The sequence below is a fragment of the Pezoporus occidentalis genome, unplaced genomic scaffold (genome assembly GCF_034315485.1).
Source record: "Pezoporus occidentalis ecotype Australia unplaced genomic scaffold, CSIRO_AGI_Poc_V1 ctg14, whole genome shotgun sequence".
Taxonomy (NCBI): domain Eukaryota; kingdom Metazoa; phylum Chordata; class Aves; order Psittaciformes; family Psittacidae; genus Pezoporus; species Pezoporus occidentalis.
The window spans coordinates 4,428,358-4,455,203 of record NW_026913209.1 but is presented as its reverse complement, the minus strand read 5'-3'; the positions used below and the strand labels follow the sequence as shown (position 1 = coordinate 4,455,203).

At 41.7% G+C, this 26,846-nt stretch overlaps 1 protein-coding gene across 1 annotated transcript in view; it reads left to right on the top strand.

Moving 5' to 3' along the window:
- The window catches only part of LOC134159096 (ankyrin repeat domain-containing protein 26-like), a 50,585-nt gene extending 43,349 nt beyond the window's left edge, over nucleotides 1–7,236 (top strand). Inside the window, 6 exon segments of the mRNA XM_062609663.1 lie at nucleotides 98–210; nucleotides 603–744; nucleotides 1,601–1,882; nucleotides 2,431–2,666; nucleotides 3,344–3,590; nucleotides 6,308–7,236. Of these exon segments, the coding sequence (XP_062465647.1) occupies nucleotides 98–210; nucleotides 603–744; nucleotides 1,601–1,882; nucleotides 2,431–2,666; nucleotides 3,344–3,590; nucleotides 6,308–6,463 (1,176 nt within the window). The 3' untranslated portion in view covers nucleotides 6,464–7,236.
- The last annotated feature ends 19,610 nt before the right edge of the window (nucleotides 7,237–26,846 follow it).

Genomic DNA, 26,846 nt, shown 5'->3' with positions numbered 1-26,846 from the left:
ACAGAGATATACTGCAACTTCTTTCTGGAGAAGGCTAGATGCGCATACTGCATTGTTCCTATTCTGTGTGTGTCATGTATCTTTTCTATTTTGAAAGTGTGAGAACGAAAGAAAGAAAGTGAAAAAGCTGGAAGAGTTGCAACACCCAGTCGAACTGAGTCTATATCAGGAAACGAAAAGAAACATTGAACTGCAGAAAGACTGTAAGAGGTATGGTTTCTTAGCATGGTGAAGTGTTACTGGACTTTAATGTACAAAGAGGTGTACGTAACGGCTTGTGAGCCAATTCAGGCCTCATCTTCTTGCCAGGCACTTCTGTGCATGAGCCTATAGTTTTCCATAGCTGCCAGAAGAACAGCAAAGGCAGCTTGCTTTGTACTTACTCTGCAGGGAAGGGAAGTCTTTCAATCTTCTTTTCATATGAAATTTGGACCCCCCAGGTGATTTGCGGCACAGGAACGCTGTTTTTTCTCAGTAATTCCCAGTTAATGATGAAGCAAGCTGTGCCTGTGCTGTTTACATAACAGTATGTGAAAGAGGATGGTTCTTCCTGTGCCTCGTTGTTTTTTGTTGTTTTTTTTTTTGACCAATTTGCTGTGCAGGTTGAAGAGGCTTATGAGCAGAGCTGTGAAGAAAGTAAGGGTATATGAGGAGAGAGAGATGGAGTCCCAGCTTAATTGGCAGGGAGAAGTGAAGAATGGATATTCTGAAACGGTCAATGAACTCGGTAGATTAAGAGCAACGGTGAGTTTTGGTTTGTTTATGGTTTTGTGATGGTGGTGCTGCTTTTCCTCTTGAAACCTGTGTTATACCTTTCCTATACTACTATTCTCATTGATTCCCCCCGCCCCTTTCTTGGATGTATTTTGGAATTGATTGACCTTTCTTGATGCTCTATCTACTATTCCAGTAGTAGCTGACTATAATACTGGTAGTGATGAATAAATGATGATATGATGAGTAAAGAAAAAAACATTATATGCAGAGCAGGATCTGCAAGGGAACATTAACCCTAGCCAAAACTGGCACTAGGGCTGGCAGGGCCGCAGAGCAGCCCCATAGGTCCTCGCCAAGCAAGGCAGAACAGGCCCTGTGATAGCAGGCAGGCTCCCTATGAGTGCAGATTGCCAGTCCGGTCCATAGGGATGGGGAGGTCTGCTGTCCTACCAGTTTGTCATGTCCATGGCTGAGGGTGAGGGCTGAGAGCAGTGAGGCCTGGCACAGGCCTAGCTGCACTTTGAGGCTGCAGCAGCATCTTCAAGGTCTCACAGATGAATCCCTTCTCTGGATAAGAGGGGAGTAACAGTGCTGCAAATCAAACAACTGTATGAAATTGGCTTTGCCCAAGATCAGCCCCTGAGCCATCTCTTAGGCACAAGCTGGGCAGGAGACAGTACAGATTTTGCTTTTCTAAATGGTATCATTGTTTCCCAGGACACAATGTGGAACCTGAGGAATGCTATCAGAAATTATGTGAAATCTGTTCTTGTTTAAGAAAAGTTCCTGGCTTCACTTTAGTTTTAATACTGAGTTACCAGATGATAACAATAGTCTTGATGGCCAATCCCTTCATCAGTTTCTGCTCCCCCACTGTCTACAGGTTGGTGACCTTTCCCAGCAGCTGGAGAAAGAGTCTAAAATATGCATGCAGCTCAAAGCGCAAAATTGCAGTTTGCGGGAAGAGTTGTCCACCATGCGTGAGAGCCATGACAAACTGGAGAAGAGCGAATGCCAGCTGAAAGAAGAGGTGGCTAAGCTCAAACATCACATGGACACTAACATGGTAGATTGCAGCCAGATAGAGCAATACAAAAGAGAGGCAGAGGAACGAGCCGCACAAGAAATAAGACAAAAACTAGAAGAAGTCAATCTGATTTTGCGGGTAAGTGAATTTCTCACATGTGTCTGTAGTTTCTATTATAGAATTCTGTTATGGTCATCATTTTCTAGTGTTTTATTTTTGGTGCCTGATTCTGTGTGTTTGTGATGTCTTTCCTGGAGTGTGGTGGGAGAAGGGAATATGGTTGGGACAGAGTTCTTTTATGTGTGTGCAATGTGGCAGTAGTTTCTTGAATCGACAGCTTACCCAAGGTAGATTTCCGTTTTACAGGTTTTCAGGAGTATTGCTGTACACTGGTCTTGTTCTCACTGCTCATCCTTGAATGGGTATTGCAACTTGCATGAATCCTTTTCTGTATGTTCTGTCTTACAGAGACAGTCTTCTTTCATGAATAGCTTTGATGAAAAATAGTGCTAAATTATCTCATGTGGTATTTCCAGGGTTCTTCTGCCTTGATGGATGATGTTAGTGAGGAGGCACACTCGCCTCACTGAATAAAGCTGGGTCCCTGAAATTCAGTGTATGCAATTGACTGGTGGGGGAGTTCTCTTTTTTCTTTGTGGTGGTTGAAACTGCATTATCTGCTTCAGATGCAGGCAGTTTCCCAGGACAGATTAGAACAAATCAGAGCCAGTCATCATGCTTCTCTGAGAAACCAGCTAAAGCATAGAATAAGAGATCTTGAATGTGAATTGGACAGGATAAAAAAAAAACAACAAGACGGTATTTTTCAACAAGGATCCACACTTGTGGAAATGGAAAGGTACAAAGAGCTGTATCTGGAGGAATTAAAAATCAGAAGACGCCTAGGAAGTAAACTGGAAAGGTGCGTGCATCCTTTTTTGGAGTGGCAGTAAGATACTACTTTTTCCTCATGCATTTTCCTCCTAAAATCCCTCTTCTCCATCTGGTCAGCATTATGCGTGCAAGCATAAGATGGCATATTTGTTAGGAAAGTACCTTCAGACCCTTCCCCTTCATTAGGGCTGTCTCTTCAGTGCTTCAGCAGTACCACTGATCGTGGCATCAATAAGGCATCTTTTAAGTTCATTGAGCCTTTTTGTCAATCTCTAGTTATCTCCTCCTCTTATCCTGGGTATGGCAGAAAAGATAAATTTCAGGTCCCTTACTGCTTGAATAAGTGTAGGTCTTTCAGGAACAGAATTTGATTCTGTGAAGAAAAAAAAAAAAAATCTTTGACTTTATTTAGCAGCGTGTCTGAGGTTTGAGCCCTCCTTGGGTAAAGGAGGGTACCCAGAGTTTTCTTACACAGGTGATGTATCTTTCAGTCCTAAGTGTTGGTAAGACTTGCTGCTCCTTGCAGGTAGTGTCACTTCTTAGAAATAAGTCCCCAGAAAACCTCAGATCAAATGGTGCTCTTGTTTTGGATGCTCTTAATCCCTTTCACTTTCAAAAGTCGAATAATAATCACAGACCTGGAGGGTAACTTTGCGGAAGTGTTGCCACCAAAGATGACTCTTTGTGTGTTTCTGAATGTTTCAGAGCTAATGAGAGACTAGCAGAAGCCAAAGCTAAGCTCCTTCTGGAGCGCCGCAGAAACAAATCTTTATTCACAAGCAGCATTGTCAGTGGAGGTCTGGCTGAAAGTCCACTTCAGTATTCAACTGAACTGGGACATCTTGGCAACAACTTGTCACTGAACAGAACTCTAAGTCTAGGAGGAAGCTTCCTAAGTCCAGCCTGGAACGCATTGTCATCAAGAAACAGGGTTGAAGCCTATGTGGCTCAGGTAAGCATTTTGAAATAGTGTTCTCAACTACTGCTAAAGAATATCCATAAGCCAAATTATGTTTTTTTAGCCTAAAGTTAGAATCCATTTATAGATCCAGACCGTATGGTCTAATATTTCAGAGCAACCACTAATGATCAAAATAGTACACAGCTAGAGGTGGTCAGGATGAAGACTTCTGGTCATCAAGGTTATACAAATTTCCAGGAATGCTCAAAGATCAACAAATACTGAAATCTGAATAATGAGTTGTGTAACTACATCCTTTAAAAAATGGAACTTTTATCAAGAATACTGTGGCATAGAAAGGTCCCAGCTAAGTTCTTCATTAAATTTTAATGCATAGTATGTATGACCTATTTAAACCGTCTAACTTTATGATGAGTGCAAAATCCTATTGGACATCTTTGTTTGAGATGTATTTTCCTTCTTTACTGATCTTTATTCTAGCAGTTTTTTCACTGGAACTTGTTTTAGAAGATTAATACCAACAAAGGATGCTTCATAAACAGGATGGTATGAACGGGATTGCATAACTTTACACCACAGTGCTGGTCGTATACTGTGCATAGAAGGCATTTGGTTTTGTAGTTCCTGCTATGTGTTATTACAAGAAAGGATAAAATTAGCTGCTCCTCAGGAGGTCTTCACAGGCTTCTAATTTTGCAGCATTGCTGCAACCTCTGCAATACCTCTTGCCAAGGTATATTCCCTGTAATTAGCAGCCAGTGTGATGGCACATACCTCACAGAATGGTGGACATTATGAGATCTGGAAAGCAGATGTCAAAAGGTGCAATCAGTTTCCCATTTAGCATAAGATTGAGGCGTGGAGGAGCTTCTCTATTCAGTGTTCTGTCCCTTGTGTATTCTGTTGTTGAATGTGAGAAGTATTTGTTCACTCTTAAGTCAATCTTAGTTCAGTGGTGCCACCCACATTGGAAAGAAAGCTTTTAAACGATGTGTCTCCAAACTGTGTCTGGTTTAAGGGGAAAAAAAACCACCCACCCAACAACAAACGTAACAAAGCCAGACAAAGCAGTATATGTAATGTGTAGCAGTGCTGGTTACAAAGATGAACTTTCATGTATCACTGTGAATGTGTATTTTGGTCAGAGAGGTGGAGATGCATTACAGAAGAAACTTGGGAGGCAGTTACTAGTGTAGTATCTGCAGGGGCTATTCTCCGTGCAAGCAGTAGAAGGGAGGCAAGATTTTGAGAGGACCACCTTACAAGTGAAAAAAAGGAGAAGGCCAGAATAAAAGGACAGGAGGGGTGGGGAGAAGGGAACAAGTGAGATAAAAATGGCACAGAAAGATGGGAGCAAGTTGTTAAGAAAAAGTCAAGGAGGAAACCATCTTACTATTAGGGAAAAAAAGCTGCCCTAGTTTAAAAGTGTTAACAGCTATGCCTTTTTTTGAAGAATAATAATAGGAAAAAAGAAGACAGTGAAGGGAAAGAAAGAAAGAGTACTAAGTGCTTCTTAGCTGAATTACAGCAACATTCTTCAGGTGGTCCTATCCATTTTAATTTTCCAGAAGAAATTGGAATATTCTGGATATCTCCAAGTTTTGTCAATATCAAGAGACCTTTACTGGTTTACTAGCTTTCCTTAAATGTATTGCAGAAATATTTTAAAAAGCTATTTCACAGCTTATTGTTTTTATCCAGTTGCTAATATGTGCAGAGGCATATTTCAAATCTGTATATAGGCTGCTTCAACTTCCTTGTGAAGAATGATTCCCAGATCTACTTATGAAAAACATCTGAGCTGATTCCAAGAAAAGCATGCATTAGATCTGAGAATGGTGATACTGTTCTTACTCAGTGTGTCCTGATTTCAGTGGCACCCATAATGTTTCTTTTCCGAGCATGTCTCTCATATTTTGTGATAGAGTACTATGCTGGGTAATGCCTTTAGGATTTTATACTGTATTGTGAGGCATTGCTTCGGAGGTTTAAAAAAACAGAACCAAAAATACCCATCAGCCTTGAGCAGAATCTCAAGGAAGTTGAACAGTTATGTATGACATTTTCCCAGTCTCCAGTTACCGACGTCAGCTGAAGGTTTGTTTGTTCGTCTGGGAGCTTTCTTACATACCTGAATGTCTCCTTCCTAGTGCAGTTTTGTTAGTAGTACTAGGTCCCTAGAAGTTGTGTTTGATCTTGTTTACAAGGTAGAGAGACTTTTAGTTTGTTGTCAACTGAGCTGAGAATAATTTACTCTTACTATACACAGTTTGTCTTAAAAGGATTAGCTTTTAATTTTAATATAGTATTAAATTCTAAAGTTTTCTTCCTTGAATGAAGGTGAACGGTTGGACTTGATGGTCTTAAAGGTCTTTTCCAACCTAGTTGATTCTATGAGTAAAACTTGCTAAATGCTCAGAGAACTCACCAATTTGTTACGATTTCTACCAGATTCCCTTAAGAGAAAGCTGGAAATCTCAGCATGCCTGTTTTCCCTTAGTCAAAGCTGCAGGTTTTGGCTGGTTTCTGGGACTTAAAATTACTGGTATGAATTTATCCTCCCTGATGCTAAATCCAGCTGCACATCTTTTTGTGATACTTCTTCCTGTAATTGCCACTTAGGGAACAACTGAGACTAACTGTAATCACAAACTCTTTGTAACCACAAGTCACAGTTTTGTGTCTTCAGGCCGAGAGCACAGTTCAGTGTATTCAGGCAAGTCTTAAAGCCTGATACTCTTTGTCAGAGTCCTTGTGAAAAAAGTAACAGAATCCTCAGAAGTGCAGTAGTTGCTGAAGGACATGCATCTAAGTGGGTATTTCATTTAGAACTGCTGGTTTTATTTTCCTCAGCTGGGTGTAGTGTGTCATTAACAGTGTTTAAAGCCATACTGTATCTTTGAGGAACTGAAAGGAAGGATTCTTAACATGTATCTAAAAAAGGGGGATTCAACTGGAAATAAGGCTTTAAGTCAGGAAGTAACTAAAGGGGGAAACTGCATACATCCGTCTGCATACAGTAATGGGTGCTGAATGTCAGTCAGTTTCCAAGTGCAAAATTACCAGATGCTGTTATTTCTGCAGGAATCTTATACTATTCTGGAGACAGGAGGTAACAGGAGGAAAGAATTCAGAAATGACAGTTTGTCTATTTTGAAGCGCTTTGCTGGTTGTACTCTGCTTTTGTAAGTGCTTTGCTGCTTAGTACTCTGCCTATCAGATTGTTTAAAGATGGAAGAGTTTCTCTGACTTTAAGGCTTTTCTATACTTCACTGTTCACTTCAGTTATGCCTCCAGTTTTTTTCCAGTAACTTGGTTCCCTTCTACCAAATTTGTCTTGCCTTTGAATTCAAGCTGAGCAGTGCCTTCTGGCTGGAGCTTACAAATGCTTATGCCAGCAAAGCTCATAATCACAGGGAGTTAAAGAGCTTAAACTGAAGTGTGTCTCAGGTAGTCATAGTGCACTTCTTTTTTTCGTCAAAGCTCTCTGCGCAGATTTGGTGTTTCTCACAGTAGCTTCCTCAAGGTGAGAAAGACTATCTGAGGTAGAGGACATGCCGTTCTTAAGAGGAGGATGTTTATGTAAATTTAGTTTGTGCAAAAGCTTTGAAATAGCTTCTGGGGCAAGGAGGTGAAAACATTTCACACTGTTACTCAAAATGCTGGTTATTAATTCTTTGTCCAGACAGCTGTTGGAAAAAACATTGGTAAATGATGCTGGCTGCAGTCAAGAGGAAGAAGTGCTCCTCTAGCAGATGGGCATAGCTCCTTCTTTTAGACATAACTAAGGAATGTGGAGTTTAAAGGCTTGAAAGATCGGTTTTCCTAAACTGCTGTTTAACATAACAGGCGATGTCAGTGATTATGCATATAGGCTTATATTTTGAAGATGGTTGTGTGGCAAGCTCAGTAAAAAATGAGCATTCTATGATTTTTTTGTTTGTTTATTTAAAAAAAAAGAAATGCTTTCCATTACAGTATAGCCCCTTCCCCCTTATCAGATACGTGTGCTACAAAAATTAGTAACCTTGACATGGAAGTGCAGAAGTATCTTGAAAAATACAAAAATGTTCATATTGACACAAGCTCAATAACCAGTAAAACCCCAATTATATGCAAATGTCTTTGTTTTTTATGTCTTTCGGCTTTTGTTATAATTTTTATTAGATTTTATTGTATTTTTAATTTTGTTATTTTAGGAATGAGGAACAGATGACAAGTACTTTAAAAAATTCTGTGCATGTAATTACAAGCAGTACTGTAGCAACTAGCAGCTCATTATGTTCTGGAAGGAGGCTGGCTGAAATTTGTTTCATAGTAAAATTTGTGTCACAAGAAGAATGTATGTGTGTATTGCCTGTCCTTTACAGGAGTAAAATGATCTTAGGTGGGATCTTTTTGTCTTCTAATGATCTGGTCTACTGACTCCCAAATTGCTCATGAATTGGTATCTAACCATCCAGAACTAAACTGAGTCAGATGAAACACAAATACCAGGTACTGCTAGTGTCCTGTGTACCATAATTTTGGAACTGCTGCCTTAGTCCATAGACCAAGGCGAGGAATATCTGCTGCAAGTGCTGCAAGGAGATTTTGAGACTGGAATTCTATTGTTAGATTTAATAAATGCCAAACTTAAATCCTAACAGCTGTGCCAAAGACAGGTGAAAATGAATGTGTGTGTCTTGAAATACAAAGTAATAGTGAACTCTGCTAGCTGCAATCAGTGTGAATTAGTGCATTTATGAAACCAGCTTTCTTAAGTAACACGAAAAAGGGAATGTCTGCTTCCTACTCTCTCAATTTCTGTTGCTTTTCTGATTTTGTTTTCCATCTGCTCTCTCATATTGTACCAGCATTTGTATTGTTAGCTTTTTACTTGCTTCATTAACATAGAGTCTATGTTCTTATTTCTCACTGAAGAGTCTTGAACTTAAGGTTGTTTTTCTTTCTTTGTCAGCTACTTAACCAAAAATCTGTTCTTCCTTCTCTGCAGCCAGATACGTGACAAGGTTTGTAGCCAGTATTGTTTAATGTTGGGTGGTATTTTATACTAGAAATGTTTTGTCATTTAAGCTGTTAGGTTTCAATTAAAACTTACTTATGCATTCATATTTTCCTAATATTTTTAACATGTTAGTTTGTCCCAAGTGAAAGAAAGACTGCTGTAGGGTACTTTGCTCTATGTATTTGTAATGTTACAATGTCCTGGGTTCAGCGGTAGCAGTTATTTTTCTCCTTCTTAGTAGCTGGTGCAGTGCTGTGTTTTTGACTTTCAGCCTGGGAACAGCACTGATAACACTGATGCTTTTAGTTGCTGCTCAGTAATGTTTACTCTGACCAGGGACTTTCTGAATCTCATGCTCTGCCAGGGAGGAAGGGAAGCCAGGAGGAAGCAGAGACAGGACACCCAACCCAAACTAACCAAAGGGGTTATGCCCAGTATGTAAACTGGAGGCAGTTACCCGGAAGGGCTAGATCACTGCTTGGGTCGGGCTGGGTATCAGTCAGCGGGTGGTGAGCGGTTGTATTCTCTTCCCTTGTTATTTCCCTTATCATTATTATTCTTGGTGGTAGCAGCAGTGGTTTGTGTTATACCTTAGTTACTGGATTGTTCTTATCTCAACCCGTGGGAGTTACGTTCTTTCGATTCTTCTCGCCATCCCTCCGGAAGCGGGGGGAGTGAGCGAGCGGCCACGTGGTTTCTGGGTTGTTGGCTGGGCTTAAACCACGACATATGGCTTCTGTGGTAGTTAACCATCTATAAGATGACAGTGTATGGATTTCATCTGTTATGATGGAACTTCTGAATCTATAGGAGTATGCTAGTTAATCCTCCTTGCCAGTTCTGTGTCCTGGGTTCAGCAGTAGCAGTAATGTTTCTCCTTCGTGGTAGCTGGTGCAGTGCTGTGTTTTGACTTCCAGCCTGGGAACAGTGCTGGTGATGCCGATGTTTTCGGTTGTTGCTAAGTGATGTTTACCCTGACCAAGGACTTTGTGAGGCTCATGCTCTGCCAGGGAGGAGGGGAAGCCGGGAGGAAGCAGAGACGGGGCACCTGACCCAAGCTAGACAAAGAGATATTCCATACCACAGCATGTCATGCCCGGGGTGGGCGGTAACTGGGAGTTACCCAGAAGGACACGGGCTTTCGGGTGGGACTCGTTTCTTGGCCGGTGGTATCATATTCTCTTCCCTTGTTATTTTCTCTTACCATTGTTGTCGTTGGTGGTAGCGGTGGTGATTTGTGTTGTACATTGGTTGCTGGACTGTTCTTGTCTCAACCCGTGGGAATTGCACTCTTTCAGTCCTCCTCCCTGTTCCTCCGGGAGCGGGGAAGGGGAGAGAGCCCTGGGGGGGAAGGGGGGGAGCCCTCGATTGCTCTCATCCTGGCACCACTCACTGGGAGTGAGTGAACAAGCTGTCTGGCTAGGGTTTAAACCACGACATTCTGATATTCAGAAAGTTCTTGGTAGTTACGGTGGTTGTGTCTGAAGTACTGGTACTCCCCCGTGGGTAACTAGTGAGTCAACACTGCTTTCTGGAAAAGAGTTCTTGAGAAGGTAGCTGCTGCAAGGGAAACCAGTATGTTGCAGCCTGCAGAGATGTGCAGTATGATTAATAGTACCTACTCAGGAGCTTTGGGATAGGCAGCTGTGATTTTTTTTTTCCAGGAGATTGAAGGGGAGCAGAACAGTGAAGGGAAATTATAGTTGTCTAACGTGTATTTTGCCTGGCTCTTACTCACTTGTCAGAAATCAGTGTGTGTTGGTTTCCACCTATTTCTCTTTCCTCAGGTGTGGATGAAAATCAGAAAGATGTTAATGTAGTAAGTAAGAGGAAGACAAGATCTTTTTCTTCTTTTCATTCATCCACACATGTTGTGAAGGGTCCTGTGGACCTTTTGATCATTGTGAATGCTCCAGAAACCAGAGAAGGTGGTTTCTTCTAACACTTCAGCTCCTATTGCTTTGTTTAGGATTGGTCCTGGATCATCTTTTGATCTAGACATTAGTTTTCCTGCTGGTTTTTTTTTTTTCCTGTTACCTATGTTTCATTTTGTGCTGCTCGTATCAGATGCTGCTCCTATCTGTTTGAAAACAAGCAGAGAATTGGGTGATCTTTTTCTGTTGTTCTTTCAGCTCCATGCACCTCTCTTCTAGCTGTGAAGACACACACTATTCCAGTTTGGAGGAGTAGTGCATTTGATCACAGCTATTCCTGCAGTCCTGGAGAGATGGCCCTTCTCTCCACTTTGCTGGCTTATGGATGCACTTGTTTGGGCCTTGGAGTTAGTCTGTTACTGCTCCTCTTGTGAGAGTATGCAGAGTGCTTCGTTTCCTGAAGCTCTTGCGCCTTATGGCCTGTTGAGTACATTGTACAGTGCTCTGGTTCTTCTTTTTGTTGTCAGTATGTTGCTAAATGAGCCTGCTCGTTTCATAAAATACATAAATACCCACACGGATTCAGTACTAAAATCAGATAATTACAGAATGGGTGAGGGTGGAAGGGGCCTACAAAGGTCATCTACTCCAACCTCACCCCTGCTCTGTGGAATTTCCCCTATTTAAATTTGTGCCCATTCCTCTTGTTCTTTTACTTGGCAGCACCAAGATTATGATTCCATCTTGTTTACTTCCCGCCACCAGGTATTTACACACATAACTAAGGTCCCCCTGAGCTTTCTCTACTCCAGTAAAGAAACAGTTGCAGCTCACAGCCTCTCTACATAGCTCACATAGTCCAAGCCCTTCAGCATCTTTGTGGCCACCAAAGGTGTGGCAGCTGTATGGTATCTGTTTTGAAATTCACTTCTGTGTGTCACAAACTTGATGGGAAAAAATGCAGGAGTCACAAGTGTCATCAGATGTAAACAACAGCTTATAGTGCTTAGACTGTGACTCTCAAAAATACCTGATTTTTTCTTATGGAGACTTTGAAGTCAGAATCGTGAGAATAACTTCATTGGTAGCAATAACCACCTTCTAGGGAAGAAAGGAGAAGTGCTTCTTTCTAGTGATCGAAGCAGATTTTTTGGTTACATAATAAATCCCACAGCACTTGCTGAGTAGAAGCTGTAGGTGTTGTTATGTGTGCTTATTACAAAGTTCACAAGAAAAAATTGTATGTTTTTATATGTATGTCATTGTATTTGCAGTAACGAAGAAAAATCCTGGCATGATCTGTAGGAGCACTTTCAATTCTCCATCTTAAGGTGGAGAAAAGAATATTGGCATGTTTTTTTCTATACAACAATACGTGTCAGTTCTTTGGCAGCTGCTACTGCGTCCCTATTCTTATGAAGTCACAGAAGACAACTGAATTTGTCCCTGTGGATGGCATTTGTACACATCTCAGCAATAAGCTGACATTCTGCTCATGTATTTGATGCTAAACTTTAGCCACACTTTCATTGTAATAACTCCACTTTGTATTCTTCCTGTATATGCTTTAAATGCCTAGTTAAAATCCAGCTGGTGAGTTACAGGTTGTTGTGCTATGGTTAATGTTGCTCAGCGATGAGAATGCTACAGCCTGGCTGATCAGGAGGTTGTGTTCATTGAAAATCAGACCTCTAAGCCCTAACCAAGATGTTTCTATTTGGGATGATTTTTTTTTTTTTTTTTTTTTTTTTTTTTTTTTAGTTTTGATCATGTTATATGTGTGTTTTAACAATGTTATAGAATTTTAATATTACAAAAATGTAACTTAATACATTAAGTGTATATTTTCTGTATGTTTCTAGGTACGGAAGCAACTGGATGAAAAAATCACTAAAGAACTTTGAACAGGGTAATGTGTCATGTTAGGAGTGCTTTTTAAAGGAAAAAGATGACTGTTCCTAACTCTTGCAGATAATGGTTTGAAAGCTGTCAAGTTCTCATGCTAAGCACAGGTTTTTTCTGCTAACTTTCCAATTTAGATGTCAATGTGAAAACCTCCTGCTTACCACAATATTATGTAGAATGTTATGCAGCTGCCCGAAAAATAACAAGAACAAAGAAAACTAACCTATTTATCACACAGATACACTGGCTTAAGCAGACATCACCTTTCACTAGAGTTTATCCTCAAGCACATCAAACATAAAAGAAGCCCTGAGATAAGATTCTGTAGATTTCAGCCGTCGTTTCTCCCTCCATGTACATTGGTTGCATTCAGCACTAAACCATACCAGCCACATTCTCTGCTGTTAGTTCTTGATTTTTGCCTGTAGCTTATATGTTGCCACCTGTTTTGAATAATCAAGAATAATATAATCAATGTCAAAAGATACCCTTTCTTTAGGAAAAGATCAATTAGTAATATTTAGGCAAACATAAGATAAGTTGAATGCTTGTAATACATAGCATAAAACATGCTCCATAATATGAGGCTGAATGTCCAAAGAGGAATTCCACCTATTTCATGATAGCTATTCCTCCAGGCTCATGGCTTTGCAGTGACTGGTGCCATTTCAGGGCAGGTAGACCCTAAGAGAATTTCGTTCTGTTCCTGTATGTTTTTAATCAGATAGAGGATTCAACCATACCTTCCTAGCTCTTCCTATGTGTCTGAATGGACACAAAGCCATTGCATTGCATCCGTATGTATTATTTTGAACATAATTTTGCATCTGCTAGGAATCATGGAGTGTGTTTGGTTTGGGGACCTTGTCTGAAAAAGATGACTGGAGAAAGATGGCAAAGGCAAGTTTGCTTTCATTGGGTATGTGTTTTCATGGAGGAAAGAGGGTTTTGCCAGGGCAAGTCATAAAGACACTCCTCAGAGAAGGTGCCAGTCTGGGAAACGTGTCCTGGCCTGACTGCAGAGCAAAGGTGTTTGTATTTTCACAGGCAGATGCTTTAAAAGTTTGCCATGGTGAATGCAGAAGCTGGTTTTTAGGAGTAGTGTTCCACTAAATCACTGGTTTGAATGTTTAAGGAAAACGGATGCTTGAGGTCAAAGAGGTCTGCAGGGGGCTAAACTTGGCACTGGCTCATGGACTCGTTTGTGGATCCCCTGAGATGTTAAGTGTGTAGCCTCTGGAATTTCTTTGACTAGCTTTAGAAATACCATTGGCTGATAAGCAAAGGTAGAAAAAAATGTTTCTCCCTTTGTGCCTAGCCCTTTCATTGTTATGTTCCCTTGGAATTTTTTAAATCTCTTTCTGGACTGCAGTTTCTCCAGTTACCCATGCTGTTTTTACAGTAATATCTTTGGCCCTGTCTACCATGAAAGTAACACCAGGAACCTTTTCTCTTTTCTCCCTAGCCACTGCTGAACTTGAAACTGCATGTGCTGGAGCCTCTCCCATGATACCTACTGATGGATCTTCAAAAAATGTCCCCATGTTGTTGACCAGGATCCCCTTTGCTTGGAGTACCATGATGTTTTAAACAAAAATTGCCTAATTTGAACAAAACGCTATGGAAAAGTTCTGGAAATAAATTTGTTTACATACTGCATCTATGGTTTCCCATCTCATGGTACAGATGTGAAAACATGTTTAGTGCAGTGTGACTATTTGTCTACTAAATGGATGTCAAGCACACTGCACTTACTTGTTGGTTTATTGCTGCATAGTTGTTTTGTTTTGCACCTACAGTAAGAACCATATCTGTTTTTTTCTAACAGATTGACTAACCTTGATTCTTGAGCTTGACAGAACTGCCAAAATGTTTCTTATTTACATAGATGTATTATTTTATTCCACTCGTGTTCTGTGTTTTAACAAAAGAGCTCCCTTTGTTCTGTTTAATCCTTTCATTCTATGTGTTTTTAATGTTTCCAGTGTTATTTTAATGTGCTTTGAGTGCACAGCTTCAATCCTAATGCAGGGAATATTTCTGCTAATAAAGTTTTACCAGTGTTAAAGCTGGAGAATAGGGCCCTTTACGTTCCTGTCACTTGATGCACCTTAGGTTTAAAATTACTAGGAGTGTATAGTAGTGCCAAGGAATTTATGATGTGATCTGTTTGGTCTGTTTGTTTTGTATCGCAGAACCACAGAATGGCTGAAGTTGGAAGGGAGGTCCAGCCCCCCCTGCCAAAGGGGGACCACCTAGTACTGGTTGACCAGGACTGTTCTGGCTGTAGAATATCTCCTAGGTAGGAGACTCCACAGCCCCCACGGGCAACCTGTGCCAGTGCTCACCTTCCGTCACAGTAAGAAAGTGTTCCCTGATTTTCAGACAGAACCTTGGTGTTTCATTCTGTGCCCGTTGCTTCTTGTGTTATTGATGTTTTGTATGAAAAATGGCTGCAGCTTTAAACATTCACAGGTCCTACATCAACACCTGTGGTGCACCTGAAGCAGTTCATATGGGGTAAAAAAAGGAATCAACTTTCAGTCTCCTTAGTACTTTCCAGAACTAACTTGTGTGTTGCAATGGCTAATCTTTTTGTCACTGCTAGCAGCTGATATGGTGGCTATAGCCCAAATATTAGCCAGTGTTATGAGACTGCTGGAGGGGAAGGGGTGGCATTCAGAGAGAGCTTGACATTCTTGAGAGGTAAGCTAGTGCAAACCTCATGAAGTTCAACAGTGCAAACTGCAAGGTCCTGCACCTGGGTCAGGGCAATTCCAGTCACAGCTACAGGTTGGTTGGAGATTCAGGGCAGCTCTGCAGAGAAGGAAGGACCTGTGGGTGTTGGTCAATAAGAAACTGAACATGAGCCAGCAGTGTGTGCTCACAGCCCAGAAACCAGCTGTGTCCTGGGCTGCATCAAGAGGAGCATGACCAGCAGGTCAAAGCAGGTGATCCTGCCACTCTGCTATGCTCTCGTGAGACCCCAGCTGGAGTTCTGGTGTCCTCAACTTAAGAAAGACATGGAGCTGTTGGTCTCACTAGATCAGAGGAGGAGTACAAAGATGCTCGGAGGGCTTGAGCACCTCCTGTTTAAGGACAGGCTGAGAGAGTTGGGGCTGTTCAGCCTTGAGAAGAGAAGGCTCAGGGGAGAGACATTACAGCAGTTTTCTGACACTTAAAGGGGGCCTACAAGAAATCTGGAGAGGGACTTTTTACAAGGGCAATTAATGATAGGACAAGGGGGAATGGCTTTAAACTGAAAGAGGGTGGATTTAGAACAGGCACTAGGAAAAAAAATTTGTACCATGAGGGTGGTGAGTCACTGGAACAGGTTGGCCAAAGAAGTTGAGGCTGCCCCATCCTGGAAGTCTTCAAGGCCAGGTTGGACGGGGCTTTAAGCCACCTAGTCTAGTAGAAGGTGTCCCTGCCCATGGCATGGACCTAGATGGTCTTCAAAGGTCCCTTGCAACCCAAACCATTCTATGATACTATGATGTTTGTGTCAAAACAGGCAGGGTTACTTTTCTCAGGGAGATTTCTGTTGTTGCTGAAGATTTACAGTTGTCATTTCCTGTCTGCAGAAGTCACTACTGAGTTGATGATCACAGTACAAGGTCCCAGTTCTGGGAAAGTAAGAGCGGTTGTACTTAGATGAATTATGATGGGAAAAATTTGGGGTTTTACCCAGTAATTGAGAGAGTTAACAGGCAGTGAGGAAAGCAATGAATGCTACTGTGACGCTGTTCAAGAAAATACATTTTTGTGAAGCTGATACGCTGTATTTAATTCCAGGTATTGTTTCAACTTGATAATTAAACTTTGTAGTGTAGTACATGTCCGTGTTTATTGTTCCCCTTCTTGACTTTACTTTTCACACCTTTTCCTACCCATAGAACTCTCCAGAGCTCTCCTCTGCTCACTTCAGCTCTGTTCACAGCTGTACCTTCAGCTTGTTCTGGAGGCCAGGCAAATGCCTAGCACATATTTGTCTTTTTCCTCTGGGGAGGCTTGAAGCACAGTTATGTTAAGATTGTGGACTAAAGTTGACGGATTTCTAATAATAAATTCCAGACTCTTTGTGTATTTCAGGGCAATCCTCCTTGTGGTCTGGGCATTAGGTAGCCGGTTAGCTTCTGGTAGCCATGCCAGTCTGATAGCCTTTTATGATGATGTCAGTAATTCAGTGGACGGAGAGAGAGCAGTGCATATTGCTTCCTTGACTTTAGCAGGGCCTTCTCTTTCTAAACTTCCTATCTCTTTCCACAGAGAAAGCAAGTGTGTTTCTAAATTTCTTTGCTAAGATACGTTAGAGACTCTTTCACATCAATAGCTGCAAGAGGATCGCTAGATTCTGTTTCAGAAAATCCCAGTATGCCAGTTGCTTTTTCCTCAAGAGCAAACGGTGTAAGGAGGTGTCCAGGTTTTGCTCTCTTCCAAATGATGCATTGAATTGTAGCCACAAAACAAGTTTTTTTCATTGTTGTTCTTTGGCAGAGTAGCGGCTTGAAAGATCAATTAAAGGCTGTTTGAGTAGTACTACCATAGCACTAGTATGTCCACCCAATGAGGCTTGAGACTTCTGAAATACCCAGGCATCTGCTGATCTTTGCAGCTCTCACTGCTTCGCTGATGCTTTGCAGAGGGAATATAAATCTGGTGTCCTGTAAGCATACTGACCAACTTTGACCTGTTTTCATCTTCCCTTTACATTACGGACACCTCTTGCCACCCATATCTGGATATAGAGATAAACATCCTGTTACTTAAACAAGCTACAAGTTCTGTAGAAACTTGAAAAGCCAGTGGTAAATGCTTCCATACTGCTTGCTGGCTCTCAGAAGTGAAGGTTATTGCTTGCTGGACAAACCGAACTGAAAGCCAGTGTTAACATCTCGCTTAACAATAAAATTAACTGTAGTGGATCCATTAACTTTAAAGATGAATGTGTTTGTTTGCTTGTTCACTAGAGAGAAAAACCTGTTCTCAAAAGTGGGTACTTGCTGGAAACAGCCCCAGCTACCCTGAAAGTGGTGCTGCTACTACATCACATGGGAATATAAGAGGTAACTACCCTGAAACAGAGCTGAATCCTGTTCTATAAAACAGGGAATCTGTCTCCTGCATAGGAGTCTGTCTTTTGTAATTTCTGACTAGGTGTCTGGACTGCTTACCTAGTATCTCAGTGCTTGATCACATACTACTTGAACATAGCAGGTGCATGTTGAGGGATTGTTTTATGGAATTTGTTCATGCAATGCAAGCAATACAGGCAAATTGCATGTGAACAAGGGAATTTCGGTTTGCTCCTGTACCCCGTTGGCACTGTTCTTTGCATTCCAGAACTTTACCTGTATCAGACAAAGAATGCCTTCGTAAGCAAGGCTGACTTGTATGAGACCTTGAACAGGCAAATGCAGCACGTAAAGAGGTGTTTCCCACTATCAAACTGCATCTATTCAGACAGATTTAGGGGAGCTCTTTCCCTTCAGTTTCTACCCTATCCACTGCACCTTCAGCCCCAGAGAACAGTGTCAGGCAGTCTTCTTCCAGATGAGGTGCAGATCCATTTTCCATACTTAGGGAAAAAACATCCAGCTTCTTGTCTATGGTATACCAGTGTACCTGTGCACTAGCAGTGTCTTTTCCTTTCAGCATTCTCCTTTGTAATGAAATACTCGGTCACCATTTGCTTCTTTCCAACCCTTTTGGCTCCAGCCATTGTCTGCTTTTCATCATATTCCACAATTTTATTCATAGTATAGTTCGTGTTTCCATCCTTCCAAAGCAATTTCTTTCACATGCCTGATGTCTTCCATGGTATTAGTAAGAAGAAGGAGATTAGTGGTCATGATTCAGCTTGAAAGGTCAAATGAAATTGTTGGAGAAAACGGGAGTCTGAGGCCATTCCAGATACATGGGAAAAAAAACCTTTCCTTTCTGAGTCTGCCATCACCACAGAAAGCCTCAATGCTGAACAGTTATGGTTTATATGCTGGAACTGCAGAGTGAGGTTTCCTAACAGGAGTGAATCCTAGTGCTGTAGTTAATACCACTCCAGCTTCTCTGGAGCATCACAGCTACAAAAAATCAAAAGGCCACAGGATAAGTTCTTTTTTTTTAAATTTTTTTTTTTTTTAAAGCCCTGAATTCCCCAAAATGTGTCTGTGTGTAGCCTTCGGTGCCCTCCAATGCTATTAAAACCAGGGATCTTGTTTCAGTAACAGATAATATAGTTTAATTTATTTTTTGTATTGCAAGCTGGTTTTCATGCTATGCTCTTATGTTTATACAGGGGCAGAATGATATCTGTGTGTCTTGCAGCCAGCCAGCTGCAGGTACACTCTCAACAGCTTTGGTGTCTTCAGGTTTGTCACGGGAGAAATGAACTACGTGGACTCTTGAGAAAAGCAGAGAGATGTGATTTTAATGGGCATGCTGAACTGTTCACCAGTTTTCAGTGGTAAAACCTTGGCTTCCTATCTATAGTGTAAGATGTCTATGGAAAAACAAGCCACACATGGGGATCGTTGGGGTACTTCATTGCAGAAGGCTGGCCACCCCAGCATGAGGCAGCCTCTGCTTGCAAGAGTCTGTGCATACAGAAACAGTTCTGCATGCAAAGCTAAAACGCAGGTCTGCAGATCTGTCTCCTTGGCATGGATGCCAGTTCCTTTGAACGTGCAGTTGTCAATCATTACAATAGACTGCTAAATAATAGCCAGAAGCTGTACCAGGATACCTAGAAGACTCCTAGGACACAGCTGACAACCAGTTACTCAGCTTTACCACCTGTTTGACTCCTGCCTCCTCTTACCTATTGGTTACGTATTACCAGTAGCAGATGGTATTCACCGTTTGCACTGGCACATCCAAGCTGATAACCTTATTTCTTCACACTGTCAGCCTTGAACCTGCAAATTGCTTTCCATTGATAGCACCACCTTTTCCTAAGCTTAAGCACTACTTCAGCTGAGAGTTCTGTGATCATTGACCATTCTACTACCTTGTAACTATGATGAATTATTAATCAAATTATTACTATCAATTTAATCACTGCTGTAAACACGACAAGGACAGTGACTGTTACACAGGCAAGCAGCACCGTTCATGTTTATTCAGGATAATTTGGACCACAGCATAGTTGGACCTTGTGAGCACAGCTGTGTATTGCAAAGGACAGTTTTCACTTTTTATCTTCTCTTGGCTTTTCTGTTTTAACTCTAGAACTGGAGTATGAATTCTGCTCCCACCTCATAGGACCATCCCCAGATGTCTATAGCAGTGCCTCTATATAGAGTGGAGCTCTAGGCATCTTTGTAAATGAACAAAAAGCCTCTGGCATTTATAAATACTTGTGGCATCTACAGGAACACTACTGCTAGTCACCTTCCTGATGAACTGCCACTTGCCATGGCCTTGGAGAAAAGTAATTTTTATCTCCAGTTTTATTACCAAAATCCCGTGTCCACAACTACATTCCATGTTGCAAGAATGAATAGACAGTTAATGTCTTTTCATGAAACAGAATCATGCTTATATACTTCTAGAGCACCAAGGCAAAAATAACCCATTTCAAAACTAAAACTCTTCTCACAGCAGCTAGGCAGCCACAGCAGAAAGTATTCACCAAGGAATCCTGAATCATACAGGCCCATTCCAGTTCCCTTTTCCAAACAATTCCTCATAACAACCTAACCAGCTATGTGTCTTTGTATTTAATGTTGTTAATTTATGCTGTCCTCTGATTCAAGAGTTGCAGGGCTGTGTATTTTGGGACAAAGAAGAAGTTACTTTGAACATGGGCTGAATTTAATTTCCTCTCTATAAATGACTGGCTGAATTACTTTCCAACTTTATTCCTGAAACAAAATCCTGCAGCTGCATTTTGCCATCTGTCACATGAAGGGCCCAAGTCACTGTAAGGAAAAATAAGCTTTCATTTTGGAAGACAAGATGTGTAGATGTTTTGGGTGTGCAGACAGGAACAAAGAAAGAGATGTACCAGTAGTACATGGAAAAAAGATGGATCACCGGCTTTTCAAACGTAACTATACATCCTTATGTCTAGATTATCTACACTGATTAAACTTTTCTTGGTGCTGTAGTAGAATGTTTGTCATCTTAGAAGTTTCTCGTTTCATTAAATTACAAAGGCTCAGGTGGCCCCTGGCAGAGTGAATGGAAACTTCACTGCTCACATAAATAATGCTCAGGGCCCAAGATGCTGAAGGGTATTGGGCTGGGTATGTGTGTGTGTTGAAATGTAGCATTAGCAGTAGGGTAGCCTGGCACCTCCTTTTCAGCCAAGGGGAATTCTGCTGCTATCTGCACTTTGTTGTTGAAACTCAGAAGAAGCATAATTAGAACCAAACCCAAAACTACTAACAGGTACAGTGTGGTTGTAAAGTGTGATCCATGTCTTATACATAAATAAAATCATATGACTCCCAGACTGAAGTTGTTTTTTCTGACTGGTTTCTGCACTGCCTGGACTTCTGAAAAATGGTAGCATCAGAAGTTAGAGCATAACACTAAAAATTATTTGATGGATGTTACAAACTATGCAGGATGTTAAACTACTCTCTAGATAAAGTGGAGCTGTTTTATCCGTCATCATTTAATTATAACAGTACCTCACTCAACAGATACTTGAATTCTGTGCCATTTCTCATCACAGACTGTTTCCACTCGGATCCTGACAATTTTAATGTAATGTGAGCTGACAACTTTTCAGAGAAGCAGTCTTGAAACTCTTAAGTACCATTCCAGACAGCAATCCTACCACATTATAGTTACACAAAAGAACCTTAAGCCTGCCTTTCAAAGACCGTGAGCATTTGTACTTGTCAGATTTAAGCTGCACTTACACCTGACTCTGTATCCAGGATGAGTTGGGATAAGCAGTAGAAGAAACAGAAAAAAGCAAGAAGGCTGTTTCCATTCAGTGTTGGTTAAGTACACACTTCCATGTGTTTTGCACATGCAGTTTAATCATGGAAGTAATCTGCACACTCCTACTGCTACCGATCTCATTGTTAGGTGAGCTTCAGCCCTATTGACTGTTTACATCTTCCCTGTTTTTGAAATCTATTTCTAAGCTAACTGAGGTTCTATTGTGTGATGTTTCCTCTGCAGCATCACAGATTTTCAATCAGCAGCAGCTCCTTAGCCATAATCACTTCCTGCCTTGGCTTCTGTTCAGCACTGCAACTTGCTGCAAAACAGAATTCCTGGAGAGCGTTCGTAAGAGAGGAGCACCTCTCTTAAGGAAACAGGTTGAGAGAGTTGGGTTTGTTCAGCCTGGAGAAGACTTTGGGGATGCATTAGAGCAGCTTCCAGTACCTAAAGGACAACTACATGAAAGCTGCAGAAGGGTTTTTTACAAGGGCATGTAGTGACAAGACAAGCTTTAAACTGACAGAGAGTAGATTTAGATTAAACATTAGAAAGAAATTCTTCCCTGTGAGGGTGGGGAAGAGCTGGTGGGGGTTGCCCAGAGAAGCTGCTCCCTAAAGTAACAAACACCTTTTATCTAAAAGTGCAAGTAACACACAAAAAGTTCAGCTTTGTGTTAAATTTCTTGGCATTCAGTGGCACTGTTACCGATACAAGGCTGAACAGCAGCAGCGCATTGTTCAACACAAGTTCCAGAGTTCCAGGAACGTGCTGCAAGGCTCCAGGAAGGAAGCTATTACCACCTAGATAAGGTCAGGCTTTTAGCACTAGCAAGTAGTTCTTGGCAGAAGTCTGAATGCTGTTGTGTTTTCAGCTCTGACTTCCACCTTCTTCAGTGGAGCTTTTGATTTCTTCAGTGGAAACGCTGCCACTGAAAGAAAGTGAGCATTTCTGATGTTACTGAAAAAAAAATCCTGTTTAAAAAAAGGCCCCTGAAAGAGACCCCAAGACAGAATACAGCACACTGGAAGAGGCTGTCAGGAATAGGTGTTCTAGGACAAATACCTGGCTCTTTACTATCTCCTATCATATGTTTTTAACCTGGTACAAGTTTTCTCTCCCTCACCTGAAGGCTTGGTCTGTGGAGATACTACCTTCTAGCACATCTGGGTTTCATGGGGTGTTTTGTCTGTGAATACATGATATATGAAGTATGCCTTATTATTTAAGCAACACGGAAGCTAAGACTGACTGACACATTTTCTGGATCTTTACTGCTCCTGAAGAACACTCTTCCACTTAAAAATCCACACTTATTTTCATAATTCTTATCAATAAACTGCAGTTTCCTCAACTGGAAAGCAGAAATAAGAACCAAATTACTAAAAATTGGTAGAGCTGCAAACACAGGTGCCAAAATGTGCCATAAAACAAATATATAGCTGGAAAGCACAAACCACCTTCATGTTTCACTGGCAAGACTCACATTTGCAGTTTGCAAGTACCTTCATCTGAGGCTTCTACCTTCTTGAGAAGTACCTTTGTGGTTGTTATCATTTAATTCCTAAAGGAATAACAGCTCTTGGCTTGGTATTTATTATATTAACTGTGGAATAAATTAAAACCTTTCTTACCAATCCACAGAGAACACAACCCTGGTATTTAGGATCGTTTATGTATCAATCTGCAGAATAAAATTCTTAGCAGACTACAGCTCCATGCAGCAGAGGCCAAGAGGGGGAATTATATAAGCATCTACCGAAGCATACACATCTGGTACATTTGCTATGGCATGAGATAAATCTATCATACAAACCACCTGTACTTTATCTTCGGCTTTAGCACAGTGTGTTTTATGTCTCTCAGCTGTTTTACCAATAAAATGGATTGAAAAATAAGCACTAACTCCAGCAACTAAGGGTAGTGGGCTATAGTTGATAGAAAAGGTTGAGTCATACAGAAATTCTTCACTGTTGGCATTAAGTCCTCATAACAGAATCCATGCTCTTTCAGTCCAATAGCCTGCCTGTAGGTCATGAAGAACTCTGACTGCAAATACACGAAGTGGACATGGAGGCACTTCACATGGATTGAAATGAAGGAAGTTGCCCTTGGACCTCAGAAGACAGCTTCTGCTGTTGCTTTCAGGCACACCAAATGAATTTAACTGATCTCTTTATAAGCCAGGTCAGTCATTACACTGCAAGCATCCTTTTCCAGTAGTAAAGATCTCCATTAAACAAACAAAAGGGGGAAGTGACCAGCCTCTGGCAATGCAGGAAACTTCATGGAATATGACAATTACCTCCAATTCAGCATTACTTCCTTTTGTCCTTAGCATCACCTTTCTCTGCCCTGCTCGTTTTTGTAAAACTGGTTTATTATTCTGTAAGGACTCATTGGATTTTCCTGAACATTATCTGTTACTTATAGGATCTTTAATGTAAGTTTCTTGCAGGAAAAGGCATTTTCCAAGAACACTGGACTATGAGCCCTTTTTACTAGCTCAGCAGAGCTCTTCATGTACCCCTAGGGAATCATCTGAGAGCCACAGTGGCCAGTGCTCACTGGGAGCTCCTTTTAAGTCTGAAAAAAGTTTTTTTTTCTGAGAGTACTTTTCCCTTCAGCAAGAATAAAGCAAAGGTTTTTTGCAGACATTACTATTCCTTATCTCCTAGGAGACGTTTGCTGTGCTACATCTCTGCAAGCAGTGGGAAATGGCAAACAGGCCCTCCACCCCAGTCAGCTGGCACACACCGACTGACATACCCCTGCTCAACAGAAACTGTAGAGATCCTATAAGCATATCAGGCCCTAGATTCAACTTCAGGAAACCCCTCCTGAATGAGTCTCTTGGCTTTGACTCTTTACCAGTACATCAGGAAGAGGCTTTGGTCAAATCCAAAACAAAGCCAATGGTATCAAATTGAAGTAAATTTTGGTGCAGAAATTAAAACAAAATTTGAGTGTAAGCCAAGCCCCACAACTCTGAAAAGCTTTACATTGCTGCTGTCTAAGCATGATGGTAAGCAAACTCCACAGCTGCCAGATTTAAGGTTTTAGACAGGCTCTTCTGTGCAAGCTCTGTCATGGCAAGGCTGCGTAGCTGCCCACTATCCCAATCCTTTGCCTATCCCATTACAGAAGAATCAGTTTGACAGCACAAGCATGTCAACACATTTGGGCCTTGAGCACCCAGTTTTTGTTAGGATCCTTTTCCAAAAAGGAGTTTAAACTTACTTTTCTCAATCCCTTTGAGAATGCCTTGAGTTTAAGTCAGCCTACAAGTGGGAACACATCTTAATTTCTTTAAGTTATACCTACCCCTTGCACGCACTATTTCATTGGTACAGAAGAGTGCATGCAAGAGCCAAAGTCGCTCACCTGAAGTGAGCACATTTTAAACATCTGCATTAAATTATTTCCCAGATCTTGTTTTTCCTGCTTCAGCAGTTCCTGTACTTAACCAGCCTTTGGATTTTACTAATGAGCTTCACAGAATCATAGAATAGTTGGGGTCAGAAAGGACCTTCAGATCATCAAGTTCCAACCCCCCTGCCATGGGCAGGGACACCTCACACTAAACCATGTCACCCAAGGCTCTGTCCAACCTGGCCTTGAACACCACCAGGGATGGAGCATTCACAACTTCCCTGGGCAATGCATTCCAGTGCCTCGCCACCCTTACAGTAAAGAACTTCCTTTTACCTAACCTGAACTTACCCTGTTTACTTTTAAATCCATTACCCCTTGTCCTATTGCTACAGTCCCTGATGAAGAGTCCCTCCCCAGCATCCCTATAGGACCCCTTCAGATACTGGAAGGCTGCTATGAGGTCTCCACGCAGCCTTCTCTTCTCCAGCCTGAACAGCCCCAACTTTCTCAGCCTGTCTTCATACGGGAGGTGCTCCAGTCCCCTGGTCATCCTTGTGGCCCTCCTCTGGACTTGTTCCAACAGTTCCATGTCCTTTTTATGTTGAGGACACCAGAACTGCACACAATACTCCAAGTGAGGTCTCACAAGAGCAGAGGGGCAGGATCACCTCCTTCGATCTGCTGGTCATGCTCCTTTTGATGCAGCCCAGGATACGGTTGGCTTTCTGGGCCGCAAGTGCACACTGCAGCCTGCTCATGTTCATTTTCTCATCAACCAACACCCCCAAGTCCTTCTCTGCAGGGCTGCTCTCAATCTCTTCTCTGCCCAACCTGTAGCTGTGCCTGGGATTGCTCCGACCAAGGTGTAGGACCTTGCACTTGGCATGGTTAAACTTCATGAGGTTGGCATCAGCCCACCTCACAAGTGTGTCAAGGTCCCTCTGGATGGCATTCCTTCCCCCCAGCATATCAACCGAACCACACAGCTCAGTGTCATCGGCAAACTTGCTGAGGGCACACTCAATCCCACTGTCCATGCCACTGACAAAAGATGTTGAACAAGACCGGTCCCAACACCAATCCCTGAGGGACACCACTCATTACTGGTCTCCAGCTGGACATTGAGCCATTCACCACAACTCTTTGTGTGCGGCCATCCAGCCAGTTCTTTATCCACCGAGTGGTCCACCTATCAAATTGATGTCTCTCCAATTTAGAGATAAGGATCGCATGCGGGACGGTGTCAGACACGCCTATGTTGCTGACAAAGAGGTTGAAGAGGATCAGTCCCAACACCGATCCCTGAGGGACACCACTTGTTAACTGGTCCCCAGCTGGACACTGAGCCACTGACTGCAACTCTTTGTTCTGCCATCCAGCCACAAACTAACCTTGGTTTCACAGCTTTGCATCTGAAATTGCTTCAAGGGTAGAGAAAAGTTTCAAGTAAGATCACAATCTCAGCATATTTAAGCCCTCAATGAAACACAGGACCAAGGAGTTGAATTGCAGAGGATGTGTTCAAGGCAGAATGTCTCTACATGCATTAAAGTGCCATAACTCAGCTTCAAATGTAATTTCTCAGCTATAAAGCAACAACATATTTCCTCAGTTGTTCCACTGCTTCTACAAGTATTCACCTATGTATTTAAGAATTGAGAGCCAGATTTCATTGAGGACAAGTATCTTCAGTTCAATGTATTTGGTTTCCAGTGAACTTGCAATGAAAAGTACCAAATCCCACTTAATACATACACTAAAATAGCCTTTTTTTTTTTTCAACAGTACATTTATACATGGGGCAGGTGGGGGGGAGAGGGGGAGTAGCATAATATTGGACCTGTTGGCATAGTAGAAGGAAAACAGTTTTCTGCAACAGCACCAACGCCCTGTACTGCCACACCAGTATTTCTGCTGGGTAGTGAATATCATGTGGCCTAAAACGCACTAGACTGCACAGAGCTTGTCCCACTGAAATTGGCTGTTGATGATGGATAAGAATAGGTCAATTATGGTTACATGTGATCCTTATATTCACTGCTAAGGCAGATTTCATGCAAAAGCAGTAATTTCTCTAACTACACTTGTGTCTTCTAAACTACACTCTAGCAAGATAATGGCTACCCATTAACAAACACGCAATTCTCTTTCTATGGCTCTTGCCCAAATTTTGGGCAACATGACAGATACTAAGAGGAGAACATAGAGAATGAGTGGTTCTGCAAT